The sequence below is a fragment of the Theropithecus gelada genome, chromosome 2, assembly GCF_003255815.1.
Source record: "Theropithecus gelada isolate Dixy chromosome 2, Tgel_1.0, whole genome shotgun sequence".
Taxonomy (NCBI): domain Eukaryota; kingdom Metazoa; phylum Chordata; class Mammalia; order Primates; family Cercopithecidae; genus Theropithecus; species Theropithecus gelada.
The window spans coordinates 47,398,284-47,412,254 of NC_037669.1; the positions used below are offsets into that span (position 1 = coordinate 47,398,284).

Below are 13,971 nucleotides of genomic sequence, written 5' to 3' on the forward strand. Positions count from 1 at the left end.
ACAGATTTCCCATCCAGAACGCAGGAGGGAGGAGGTGGGCTCTAGGAATTGTTCCATCATTGAGGCTCATAAGAGCAAACAACTGGAAATGACCCCAGGGCACCCTCCCTAAACCAGGACCTATCCCTGCAGTGGGACCCGTGGTAGGTCCTGATGGGGAAGGAGCACCAAAAGGTTGCTAAGTAAAACCACAAAATAAAACCCAAAACCCACAAAAACAAACACACCAACCAAAAGAACAAAAGCAAACACAGAGTACCCCCGACATGCATGGAGCAAGCTCCCATTTGTGTGAAGAAGAAGAACAAATGGAGTGAGCGTTGACGGGAGATGCAGAGACTCTTGCTGGTACCATGGGTTGCTGCCCATGCCAACGGGCAGAGAGACTCTCCCTGCATCCTCTTTCATATCTTTTGAATTTTGAACCATAGAAATGTCTTATTCTTAAAACTTTTAAATGACATTAAAAAATAGATCCTGTGAGACTTTCAGGAAGGTTGTCAGACAAGACTAGAAAATGTGCCAAGAGTGATGAAGCCTTCCAGGGGCAGGGTGGACGAACGCATCATGGACTTTGTCAGCCAAAATTGCCAGAGATGCAGGAGCAGCAACAGATTTCAGGGAGTGGAGGCTGGGCCCTCAAGTCTGGGGCAAAGGGAAACCTAATTTGTCTTGTTAATAAGAGGAGACCTGTATTCCCCCAGGGGCAGCTGGCTCCTGATGTCACAAGGTGATCCATTAGCACAAGGCTTTGAAAGGTCACAGTGGTGGCCTTGCCCAGAAGTGCCCCCTCCCCTGGTCAGTATGGAGCCCAGGGGGCTCTGGGAGGAAACCTTGTTCGTTCCACCTCCAGGACCACCTGCCAGGGTACCCTGGTGCACTTTATCTGAAAAGTCCTGCAGTCCCTGGCTTTTTTGTAAGGGAAAACACCGATTGCAGAAACATCACTTTCTCCCCTGGGGAAATATCCTAGATGCGGAGTGGGCAGCCCTGGATTCAAACCCATCACAAGGGCTGCACAATCCTGACCAGCCATTCATCCCTCCTAAGCCCAGGTTTTCCCATCCGGAAAGTGCTTCTATAACCTGCTCCTGGGCTGGAGGGGAGTTAAGTGAGACAATGCCTGGGAGAGGAGCACAGGGCATGCCTGGCATTGGCTGAATTTTGCAGACCTGCATACAGCAAATCTCATGGAACACAGCAGGAACGCCCTTGATGCTGAGTCTGGGCCTGCTTATTCTACTTAAATAATTAGAACCATAGTCACGGGAGATGTTGAGTAGGTCATGCCTCCCCCCGCATGTTCCAATGATGAGGTAGTGCACATCCAGGCATTGTGATGCTAAGGGACCTCGATCACTCTGTGACAGACCCCTGGTACTGTCCCACACTGCACTGAAATTCACTCATGATAGTCGATTTCAGTAAGTCCGTGATTTCCTTAAACTGGAGTAAAATTCAAATGAGATATCATCCATCTCTCTTGCAAACTAAATAAATCATCGTTCTCTGGCTAAACTATCAGATGGTCCCTGATTTCTCTTTTGCCAAGCCCAGCCCCATTTCAGATGGCTGAGATTTTCTGTATTTAATTGAAAGACTGTCTCTAGAGCCAGGAGCAAGTCTGTGGTCATGGGCTGAAGGAAACCCTTTGAGGATGTTGTTATAAGGTTTCATTCCCTGTGCTGTGTTGAGGAGAGTGGGGTGGGGGAATAAGAGCTAATGTCATTATTTAAATGATCCCATAGTCCATAGGGTAAGCCTGTGGACAATGGCTGCCCAGCGCACCTGGCCCCATGACCTACTGCCTCCCCTCTTTCTCTTTTGAGAGTCTCTGGAACTGGCTCAGGAGGCAGCAGCCCCTGCCCAGCACTGGGGTGAGACTGAGGATTCCCTGTGGATACATGGATTCTCCACCCTCAATGGGGCTATGCATCTACCTTAAGTCTGATGCCCTCAAGGCCGGGTCTAAACCAATACCTTGTCAACAAGCCTGAGTCATGAGCAAGCAGCCCTGCTGAGGCCACTGGTTTCATCTCATTTCTCAGGGAGAGAAAGTGCCTGCTCCACCTCTAGGTATCATTGGTTGGTTCATTTGCCTTGGCAAAAGCAGCCCAGAGTCCCAGCACCTAACGGGGTATGTCATTCCTGTGGGTCATTCCAACCAGGAGAACAAAATGACGGATCCCTCACAGTCAGAGGTCGAAAGTGCCTGGGGCGGAGGAGCGCGGCAGTGAATGCGACTCCGTACTGCAGTTAGGAGTACCTGCAGTTCCTCTCACTGCTCACTTTCTGCTGAAGTTGGCAAATAGTCAATGAAAAACAGCCCAGGCCTTGAGTGTGACTTGTTAACAAATGTGACTTTGCTGGACTAGTAACAAGTCTAACCTCTTCTCCTTTTAAAGTTCATCAACAAAACATGCACAAACAGGAAGGCATTATCCTTTGTCTTGGGGGAAAATGGCACCTGCCTTTAGAAATTACAGAACCCCGGTGGCAACAGTGTGGGATATTTGTCCAAACCCTTACGCAATACTGTCTGAGGTCCAAGGATGGCCTTTGGCCCTTTTACACAGACTCAGGCTACAAATGGAAGCCCCATGTCCCGGGAAACCTGCAGGAATTGTACAGACTGGAAGGTCCTTTTACCTTGAAAGTTGTTGCAGATTCAGGATTGGCAAGAACCAGAGGTGAAATGAGTACCATGCCGGCGAAGTGGCCCGGCCTCTCTGCGGCCGTGAGGATGGCGATGGCACCTCCCTGTAATGCAGAACGGGCAGAGCTGCTGTGTTCGGCTTGCAACAGCGCACACAATTCTAATAAACATGACCAATGCCATAATTCTAATAAACATGACCAATGCAGTCCTCTTAAGCTGCAGTCCTGGCCAAGAGCCCTGAGGAGGACTACCTTGGAAGAGGCACCATCAAATGTTGGATAAACTAGATCTGCAATTATTTTATTACACATGTTTTTTTCTCTGGGTTTTCCAAGAGCAAACATTTCAGAGAGTTATAAATAAGGTTCCTGCCTGTGGGCCGCAAGTTGAACAATAACACATTCCCACTTCATTTCAAGCCCAAAGCTGGCGGAACCCCAATTCATCATCCCGACAGGCTTAATAGGAGGGTTGTTTTCTTTCTTTTTTTTTTTTTTTTGGTGGGGGGTAATGTGATCATAATAATAGATTGCTATACTATACTTTTTCCTGGTTTAGTAAAGGTCCTAGAAATTTAAATTCCAAGAAAAATGGGAGTGAATGTGGATGGTGCTGGAGAGAGGCCTCACCTGTTTGCTAAAGCACAAAGGTGCTTAAAAGCAAGGGTTGCAACTGCAAATGCTCACAGGGGCCGGACAGGTAAGAGAAACTTAAGGACAGAGCCAGGCAGTGACCAAGGGGCGAGAGGCAACGCCCACCCTGGTGAAATGTCCCCAGGGATATAAATTCAAGCAGTTCGATACCTCTTGGTCAGCCAACCAGCCTACTTTTTCTGTAGGTAGATTTGACCTGGAGGCTGCCAGTTTAAGGGCCCCGATTTAAGATTACATTTGCTCCATTACATTTTAAGACGATATTTGCTCGATTTACGTATTTAAAAGGTGGAAGGAGTTGGAATAAGCTTTAAGGAATTTTTTCCAAGGGGACCCTTTGTCCCTAGTTATCATTCAATTCTGAAAAAAGCACACAAGGTTTGGGGACATTTCGTGTGCTTGTTATTGATGAAGGAGCTATTCCCCCCTCCAAGAAGTGGCTCTTAGTAGCCTCACTATGAAATGGCACCAAGTGGGCCAAAGAGCGTTGAGAAAAAGATCAGTTTTCCAAAAGGCCACATACTCAAGCTGCTCAGTCAGGACCGGCTGGCAGCCTCCCTTGTTTCCTAAGCACGGAATCGCCCAGGAACTCCAAGTGCAGTGCACAAAGGGAGACATCATGTCAGCTGGCAGAGAGCAGGGGGAGGGGCGGGGAGTCAGGGCCACCCCCTTCCCCCTGCAAGGCTGGAAGCCAGGGTGGATGTGATGTGGGTCTTCTGTGGTCTGCTTACCATGGAGTGGCCCAGAAGGAAGACAGGAAGCCCAGGGTAGTCTTTCTGCATGGAATCCACATGCTGCAACACATCTCTGACAAAAACGTGGAAGTCAGACACTACCATCCTCTCCCCTTCGCTCTGTCCGTGGCCAACTGGAAAGGAATGGGAGATGAGAGAGAGCTGCAGTTACCAGGTTGACTCCTGCCCAAGCCCAGAGGTCTCCTCACTGCAGTCACCCGCCTCTCTCTCCTGAGCGCCTGAACGTGTCACCTCATTTTAACTATTTCCGGCCACTCTTGAATGTTGGAATTCTTCTCTCCCACTTTTTATGGATTATGAAACTGAGGCACAGAGAGGTTGAGGAACGTGCCCAAGATCACACCACTAGGAAGCGACGAGCCAGGATGTAAATACTACAAAGCCTCCCTTGGGGTTGGTTTCCAAGGAAGGGAAAAAGGATAGGTGCACAGAGAGCCTCAGCATGCCCAGTTTTCTGCAAAGTGGCCAGGAGTAAGACGAAGATGGCTCAGAATTTTCCTGCATTTTCCCTGTTCCTTGCCCCTGGCAGCTGTGCCTGAATATTGGCCTTTCACCAGGTAGAGTGGTACACTTAGCCCCTCATCTTACAGCTTTATGTGAAGATAACATGACGAACATAAAATAATATGCAGTCATTGGGTGTGCTTGCCAGAAAGCTCTCGACGAAGCTGCAGTGAAACTAGGTCACACTCTCTCCCTCTTGGGTTTAATCTGTCACCTATTTGTGCTGTTCACCCGCTTGTTCTTTCCTCAGGGCCCTCCACTTTCTCCCTCTTTGAAGGACATCAGTCGCTATAGAAACAACTCACTGGCTGTGGCTTCACATTCAGGCTGAAAGCAGCTGTGATGGTTTGAAAATTGCAAAAAAGAAAGCGCTTCTGGAGAACTGGGACCACACAGCCAGAGGGGCTGCCCAGACCTTCCCTGCTGAGAGCCTGAAGCACTCATTAAGCCTCTGCCACCTCTGGGGAGGCTGCTGCACTAATAACGGCCACCACCTGGAACTGACAGGCTGCCCAGACCTCCAGCTTGGAGACCCTCCTGCTGTCAGGCCCCGAGCTGCCGTGTTTCCCACTGGCCTGTCCCCCGCACCCACCTTCCCAGCCACCATCCCATGGTCTCTTTGACCATCCCACTGGGCCCGAGGGTCCCACTACCCTCTCGGCAACATTCCCCTTTTCCTTGCCCTTCTGAGTAGTTTTCTCTTTTAAAATTTATTTTTACTTTTTACTGTGCTATCATATCCATAACATAAATTTTGCTGTTTGAACCATTTTTAAATGTACAGTTCAGTGGCATCAAGGACATTATTGTGCAACTCTGTACTTTTTCACCTTCCCATGCTGAGACTCCACACCAATTGATATGGGTTGACTTGTGTCCCCCAAATCCATATGTTGAAGCTCTAACCCCCAAGATCTTGGAATGGGACCTTATTTGAAGACAAGGTCTTAAAAAACGTGATTAAGTTAAACGAGGTCCTTAGGGTGGGCCCTAATCCAAATGACTGGTGTCCTGTAAGGAGAGGGGATTACAACCCAGATAGAGGGAAGATTATGTGAGGATGCAGGGAGACGGCAGCCATCTACAACACAAGGAGAGCATGCAGGAGAAACCAACCCTGCTGGTGCCCTGATCTTGGACTTCCAGCCTCTGGAACTGTGAGACAATAAATGTCTGTTGTTGAGGCCCCAGTCTGGGGTCCTTCATTATGGAAGCCCTGGCAAACTCATACTAGCTATTAAACCCCAACTCCCATTTTCTTCTTACTCTCTCTTCCCCCACACCCCTGGCACCCTCTATTACACTTTCTGCTTCTATAAATTTAACTGCTCTAGGGACTTCATTTGAGTGGAATCAGGTCATAGTTGTCCTTTTTGTGTATGGCTTATTTCACATAGCATGGTATCTTCAAGGTGCATCCATGTAGTCATGTATGTCAGAATTTCCTTCCTTTATAAAGCTGCATCATATTCCATTCTGTGGATGGACCATGTTGCGTTTATACATTTATCTGTCGACGGACATTTGGGCTGTTCCCACCTTTTGGTTATTGCAAATGATGCTGCCGTGAACATGGGTGTGCAAATCTCTCTTCAGGTCCCAGTTTTCAATTCTTTGGGGTAATACCCAGAAGTGGTGTTGCTAGGTCAGATGGTGATTCTGTGTTGAATTTTTGAGGCATGATCCCCCATATCCATTGGAACATCTCTCTGCACACAGCCCCTACTCCTCTGCAGGGGCTGCTGCTCTCACTCTAAAGCCTGAGGCCTGGCTGCACACAAACGCTGAGCCAAGGCAACACCAGGGCTGCCCAGTGACAGGCTCCCTCTTCCCACAGGCTTGGTCTCCAAACAAGTTCATCTGGGCATCTCTTCCGTATGTTTCTATGCTCCCAAAACTTGCAATGCTACCTAATAATCCTGGGGACATAGTATCACTCATCTTTTTTGAAAACAAGGGGACAGTCCAAAACGGCCCTCTATATTGGAAGCTTCCCCTTTCTGATTCCAACCACTCCCAGCCCAGCCTGCTCCCCGTGTCAGCTACATCCCTGTCCTCCCTCCTTCATCCACAGCCCGCAAGCCGCCCCCTTCCCTCCCTCTTCCCCTCCCACTTAAGGGGTGATTCACACTCATGGCCCTTTCCCCACCTACATTCTCTCTTCAGCCCTAGAGGCTCCATGCAACCCTCAGCTGAGTCCACCCCAGTGGGCCTTTACCCCATTCTCTTCTGAGCTCTTGGCTTACTCAGCACCACATGCTCCTGCTGACCTTGTCATGGGGTGCGCCTGGAAATGGACTTCCTTGGCTCTCCTCCTTCTCATCTGGCTGTGTTGTCTTTGTCTGTTTTCCACCCTGGCTAATTTCTGTACTCATTCATTCATTCATTCATTTTTAATTTAAAAATTGCATCTTAAAAGACACTTGATTCACATGGTACAAAATCAAAGTGATATGAAAGGTGTACACTGACGGTCCCTTTCCTACCTCCTCCCATCCACACAATTCCCCATCTTCCCCTAAACTCTTCTCTTAGTGTCTCAGCCTCTTTATAAGCAAATGCAAATACAAATACAATTCCTGATTTTTACCCCAGTCCTAAACACAAAGAAACACAAAACAGATCCTGCTCTGTGTGGGGCTTTGTTCACTCGACACTATATCCTGATCTTCCAATGTTTGAAATAGGGCTCCTCCCCAGCTTCTTACTACAAAACTTTCAAATGAACAAAAACACTGAAAGAATACGTTATCATTTTATTTGCTGTATATATACACATTTATGAATATAAAAATGGCTGAATCTTGTAAAAGTAAGTTGCAGGCTGGGCAAGGTGGCTCATGTTTATAGTCCCAGTGCTTTGGGAGGCCAGGGTGGAAAGATCGCTTGAGCCCAAGAGTTCAAGACCCACCTGGGCAATATAATGAGAGATCCTGTTGCTAAAAAAGAATTTAAAACATTAACTGGGCATCGGTGGCATGGTGGTGCACACCTGTAATCCTATCTACTTGGGATCACTTGAACCTGTGAGGTTGGGGCTGCAGTGAGCTATGTTCGCACCACTGCACTCCAGCCTGAACAAAAGGGAGACCCTATCTCAAAAAAAAAAAAAGGAAAAACAGATAGTGAAAGAAAGAGAAGACAGAAAGAAAGAAAAAGAAAGAAAGAGAGAGGGAAAGAAAAGGAAGGAAGGGAGGGAGGGAGGAAGGAAGGAAAAGAAAGCAAGAAAGAAAGGAGGGAGGGAGGGAGGGAGGAAGGAAGGAAGGAAGGAAGCAAGCAAGCAAGCAAGGAAGAAACAATGGACAAATCTGGGTAAAGGATCTACAGGGGTTCTCTATACTATTCTTGCAAACTTTCTTTGAAGTTGAAGGTACTTCCAAATAAAAAAGTGTTATAAAGATAATCCATAAGTACTATAACATTTCACCATAAACACTTCAGCATGCTTAGTGACATTCTCTTCTTAACTATAATACCATTTTCTTGCCTAAGTAAATTAGCAATAACTCTCTAATATCATCTAATATACAATCTAAATTCGAATTTCCCAGTTGTCTGCAAGTATTTTACAGCTGGTGTTTTAGAACCAGGATGCAAAATTCATATGCTGTATTTGTTTGCTATGTTTCTTTAGTCTTAGAGAGGCCAGGCTAGTAAATGCCCCACATCCTGTATCTGACTGTTTCCCCTCATGGTGTCATTTGGCTTGTTCCTGTGTTCCCATTCATTATCAAGAACTTCCCCTCTTCCTCAACACAAATGTACCAGGCTCACCTTATATTTTCCTTGTCCCAGACTTGGAATTAACCATTTCTCCAGGGAGCTCCAGTTCCTTTCAGTGTTTAAAAATCAAGATTTAAAGTTGGGAGTGTCCAATGCAATCGAGGTGCCCTTGCTTTCATGCCCTTCATTAGGCAGAGCTGGAAAACTTAATTCTTTTTTTGTTTTTTTTTTTTTTTTTTTACGTGAGACTTAAGAAAACTTAATTCTTAAAAAACATGTGTCCATATAGATATTTTCAACTATAAATCAATGTTCTGGCTAGGTGCAGTGGCTCATGCCTGTAATCCCAGCACTTTGGGAGGCCAAGATGGGCAGATCTCTTGGGCCCAGGAGTTCAAGACCAGCCTGGACAACTTGGCAAAACCCCATCTCTACAAAAAATACAAAAAATTAGCCTAGCATGGTGGTGCACACCTGTAGTCCCAGATACTCAGGAAGTTGAGGTGAGAGAATCGTTTGAGCCCAGGAGGTCACGGCGGCAGTGAGCCATGATCGTGCCACTGGGCTCCAGCCTGGGCAACAGAGCAAGGCTGTCAAACAAACAAAGAAACAAACAAACAAACAAAGAAGGAGAAATCAATGTTCTAAAGTTTTCTCTTACCTTCTATGATTTTGTATTTTATCTATTTTCTTTGGCACTGAAAATCTTGGTTCCTAATAGCATTAACATATTTACTTGTAGCATAGTGTCAAAATTACAATACCAATATTGCCACCAATAATAAGCCTATGGCAAGAAGCTAGAATCACTTTGCATTTTTTTGTCTTTAGAATGTAGTTCAATAATAATATGACCAGAGTATTCAGTTTGAAGTTCAAATTCTTACAAACAGGTTATAATTATTTTCTCTGTGTGCTTATGTTACTAATTTGATAATTAGATGCATTAATTTCAAATTAAATTTCTTTCCAATTATAGGTTTTTCCTTTTTGCTTTTCAATTTAATTTTCTTTTCCAGATATGAGAACATCTACCTGATACAACGGTCAGAAATATATTAAAAAATTCATCCAGTGAAGTCTCACTTCTACCCCATCTCCTCCATTTCCCCGCTCGTTCCCTAGGGTTAATCATTCTAATTATTTTCTGTTTTTTTCCTCTAATCATTTCTTTTTGCAAAAATAAGAAAATTACCTGTTTATCCATCCATCCATCCATCCATCCATCCATCCATCCATCCATCCATCCATCCATCCATTTATCCATCTAGTCTATCATCTATCTATTCTCTGTCTAATCTATTTATCCATCTACCCATCTATTCTTATTTTGCCTCCTTTCTTAGTTAAAAGATAGTACGCCACATATCCTACTCTAGAAACAGTCTTTTCTATTTCTGGATTTCTACCAGGTCTTTTTTTCCCCCCACGTTTAACATATTCTGGAGGTCACTCTGTGCCACAGACCCCAGACCTGCCTCCATTCTGCCTTACTGCTGCGTAGTACGCCTCTGTGGGGGTGAACCGTAGTTTCTTCAAGCACTCTCTCATTGGAAACATTTGGATTGTATCCAAGCTCTTATTTATTAAACACTTGGCTGCAGTGGATAAACTTGGACTATTTTATGTCATCTGCATGTTGGTGTATCTTCAGGGTATGTGCCTAGATGCAGGATGCTTAGTTGAAATGTAAATGCATATGCAATTTTTGTAGGTATTACCAAATTCCTCTCCGTGTGGGAGTGTCGCATTTCACTCTGTGAGTGAGATGCCGGAGAGGGTCTCTTTCTCTTGGCGTGACCAGCAGACTGTGTGTTTGACATTTAGGTTTTTGCTCATATGATAGGAGACAAAGTGGGGTTGAACATCTCAGATTTTAAGAGCCATTACTTCTTTTTTAGTAAACTGAGTATTCACATCCTTGCTTATTTTTTTCTGTGGGGGTTTTGCATCTCTTCTTGACATTTAGGAGCTCTTTGTACATTAGTTGGTCATTTGTCTTTTGGCTTTGTTTACGTTGTATTTAGCCAAGCAGAAGAATTCTTACTTTTGGTTTCTTTTGAGATTCTTATTTTTGAATAGTCAAATTATCAGTCTTTTCATTTTATGGCTTCTGAATTTTGATTCTTGGTGATAAAGGCCTTACCCACTCCGCAGTTACAAAAGAATTCAGCCATATTTTCTGTGACTTATATTTCTTTTGCAGTATAATATACATGACCTAAAACATTAACCAGTTTACATGTACAGTTTAGTGGTATTAAATACATTCACATTCTTGTGCAGCCATCACCACCATCCATCTCTAGATATAGTTTCATTGTTTTACATTCTAATCTTTGACCCATTTGGATTTTGTCTTGGTGTCGGGTAAGAGACAGCCATCTTTTACCAGACATTTTTTCAATTCAGAAAATTCACTACACATAAAATGAACCATTTTAAAGTGTACCAATTTAGTGGCATTTAGTGTATCTACAATGTGGTTGCAACCACCATCTCTATAGGAAGTTCCAAAATGCAGATGGTTCGTAATTGTCGCAGCAGAATTTATGAGCAAGTCCTTCACTGCTTCACTGAATTGCAGTGTCATCCTTATCATGTGTTAAAGTTCCCTTTTCACTCAAGCCCAGTCTATTTCCAGATTTCCGCTCAGCTCCGCTAGTTTGCTTATTCATAAGTCAGCCTCCATATTCTTGAGGCATTATAGGAGCCTGCCCTTGACACACGTTACGTGCAGGAGGCCTCAGGTCACTCTGCGAGCTCTCCCTGGTCCAAGTGTATCACTCCCATGCTTTGACTCTGATGGTAATGTAGGCATCTCCTGGATAAACCGTTTCTGACTCTGGCTTCTTTCCAGAGCTACAGATCCACCCTGCCAACCCATGGTCAGACTCTCCTGGCTGTTCCACAGTTCCTCAGACTGCTTGCAAATAATTGGCTCTCTTTTCTGGGCTTCACATAGTAGTTAACAGCCCGGTAAGCCTTCCAAATTATTCAGGCTCAAAACAGGGCTGTCATCTTTGACTTTAATTCTCTTTCCACATCCAATTGGTCCCCAAGTCCTTCTAGATTTCTACATCCAGTCTCCTTCTTTGCACATCATATCCTGGTAGGGGTGGAGACCCTTGCTACCTTTGAACTTGCAGTAGCTTCTTCTCCAATCTCCTTGCCCACCCCAAGTTCTCCATGACCCACCTCCTCTTCTGGAAGCTGCTCTGATGGTGTTGTAGTCCAACAGCCCCCACTGTTTGAGAATGCAGCCTGCACATCCCAGCCCAGTATTCCCAGCCTCCCAGGAAGGCTCCTACTGGTTCCTCTGCCACATTCTGAGCCACGTGCACACCCACCTGCCCACAGTTCCTGAAGCATGTGCACACATTTCTGCCCTGTGCCTCTGAACGGGCAGCCTCTCCTTGATGTCTTCACCCTGCCCCAGTCCTTTAAGGCCCTTTAAATCCTGTCATCCACGGCATCCACTGTAATTCCCTCAATGCAGGTGCAGCTTCCGGAAGAGGAGGTGGGTCATGGAGAGCTTGGGGTGGGCAGGCAGATTGGAGAAGAAGCTACTGCAAGTTCAAAGGCAACATACCCCTTCCATACCCCTGAAGCACTTCTTGCCCCTGTCACATGTGAGTTGATCACAGTCCTCCTCCAGCACCACCCTCCACCCTACAGATGGAGGGTCCTGAGAGCAGGGGTGCCACATGACTCTGGTTGGTGGCAGAGGCTGCCTGCTGCTCTGTGCTGCAGCGACTTCTAAGGCGAGTGTGGTTGGATGGGGCGCAAAAAAGTCCTGAGTGAACAATGATGTCTGCGTGGACTCAGGGAGGGAATGCAGCGTGCATGTGCCCATGTCTGCCACGGCCGTCTTGGAGAGCAAGGATCATACTTTATTCACCTGTGCATTCCCTAAGGTTCCTGGCACAGGCCTAGCAGAAGGTGGGTGTTTGATCAATGTCTGTTGAAATGAATTGTCGGCAATGTTTCCATAATGGCCACTTACCAAAGAAACTCAATTCCATTACTCTAGCTATAGCTGATGCATAGGTTTCCTTGACCACCATGGAAACAGAGTTTGTTGAGAAGTAGCTTTGCATCTGCAATGAGAATTCTTTTTCTCCTGGTTTTATTTATGTATTTACATATTTGTTTTAGAGACAAGGTCTTGTTATGTTGCCCGGGGTGGATTCAAACTCCTGGGCTCAAGCAATCCCCTGCCTCAGCCTCCCAAGTACTGGGGCTACAGGCGCGCACCACCAGGCCTGGCTGCTCTCTTGGTGTTTATTATTATTATTATTATTATTATTATTATTTTTAAAGAACCCTGCTTTGCAGACTTTAAGATATTTTTAGTTTTGTGTCTCTATGTATTAACTATATTTTTAAATTTTCTATACTTTGATGCTTTAACATCTCAAGCCTTGCTGATCCTGGAAAGACAGCCCCACCCCATGGTGGATGGGACTTCAACCACCTTTATCAGACTTTCCCGCTCCAGGCCACTGTCCCCCTGTCCTGATCACCTCAGGGCCAGGCACCAGACAATTAAGGACAGCCCTGCATCTCAGAGCCCTGAAATTCTTCCAACTAATCAAACCTAAACCTGCTCACTGCACCTCACCTGTTCTTCCCTTTGGAAGCCACAATAAAAGCCCCGGCCCACAGTCCCCTCTCCCTCTGGCCCCTGACCTGCCCAGTGCTCCCCTGCAGGGCCCTGCACGGAGTGCTTTGCCATCTGTTTCTAGGGACCTGTTAATGGAATAAACTTCTCCCCTCATGACAGTCATTTTCATGTCTGTGTGTCTTACCACACCCAATTAAAACAGATCCTAGGTACTCTTAAACACCCCAGTGCTGCATTTGATGAAAAGTATAATAAATTCATGATAATTCTTTGTTGAATGATTAAATAGTCTCCTACAAAATATTTCTGTCTGAAAATAACTTTCCATGTCATTACCATGAGCAAAGAGTCCCCCGGGAACCTACAGAAAGCTGGTGATCCTGTTACTGCTGGAATGGGAAGAGCTGACCTCTCACTTCACTTCCCTTTTTTCAGGGAACCAGGCTTACTTAGCATTCATTTTCTTACAGAAGAAAAAGCTGGTAAAATATAGCTTTGCATAAGGAAAGCGAGGTGAAGCCTTTAACAAGCAGTAAAAACAGCACGTGGTATTTGTGTGAGAGTTCATAACCCACAAAGCACTTTTCCCAGAGTTTGTTTCATTTGATCCCCACAAGCTTGTGAGGTAGGGATTCCTTTCCCATTTTCTAGCAAAGGAAACTGACCCTGGAGAGACTAAACGGTGGAGCTCAGCCCCCAGTGAGTGAGCCACAGGGAAGGGGCTTGAGTACAGGGCGTGAACTCCAGACCCAGGGTTGTCACTCTTACAGCTCAGGGCAAAACACAGCAGGAAGCAGGGGACGAAGATTGAGGAGGGAAAGGAAAGCCTTCTCAACAAGACAAAGAACCCACTGTGAAAACACAGGGCTGGTATCTTCCCTACAAGCCCGCCCGGATTTCTTGGTGATATGTGCCTGCAGTTGCTCACCCCAGGTGAGTCCTGAGAAGGGTCTGGCTCCGTGTCAGGCAGAGACAGGTTGTTTACACTCACCAGCACCTGCAGATGTGCAAACAGGGAGGCCACTGGGAAATGTTCTTTTGAAGACTTCA

At 45.8% G+C, this 13,971-nt stretch overlaps 1 protein-coding gene across 5 annotated transcripts in view; it reads right to left on the bottom strand.

The window, feature by feature from the left end:
• The window catches only part of MGLL (monoglyceride lipase), a 136,863-nt gene that overhangs the window by 29,399 nt on the left and 93,493 nt on the right, over nucleotides 1-13,971 (bottom strand). For all 5 annotated transcript variants that reach the window (XM_025375291.1, XM_025375289.1, XM_025375290.1 and 2 more), the window contains exons 4-5: nucleotides 4,044-4,180; nucleotides 2,650-2,760 (exon numbers count right to left, since the gene is read on the bottom strand). In XM_025375291.1, coding sequence (XP_025231076.1) covers nucleotides 2,650-2,760; nucleotides 4,044-4,180 — 248 coding nt within the window. The remainder of the gene's footprint in view (nucleotides 1-2,649; nucleotides 2,761-4,043; nucleotides 4,181-13,971) is intronic.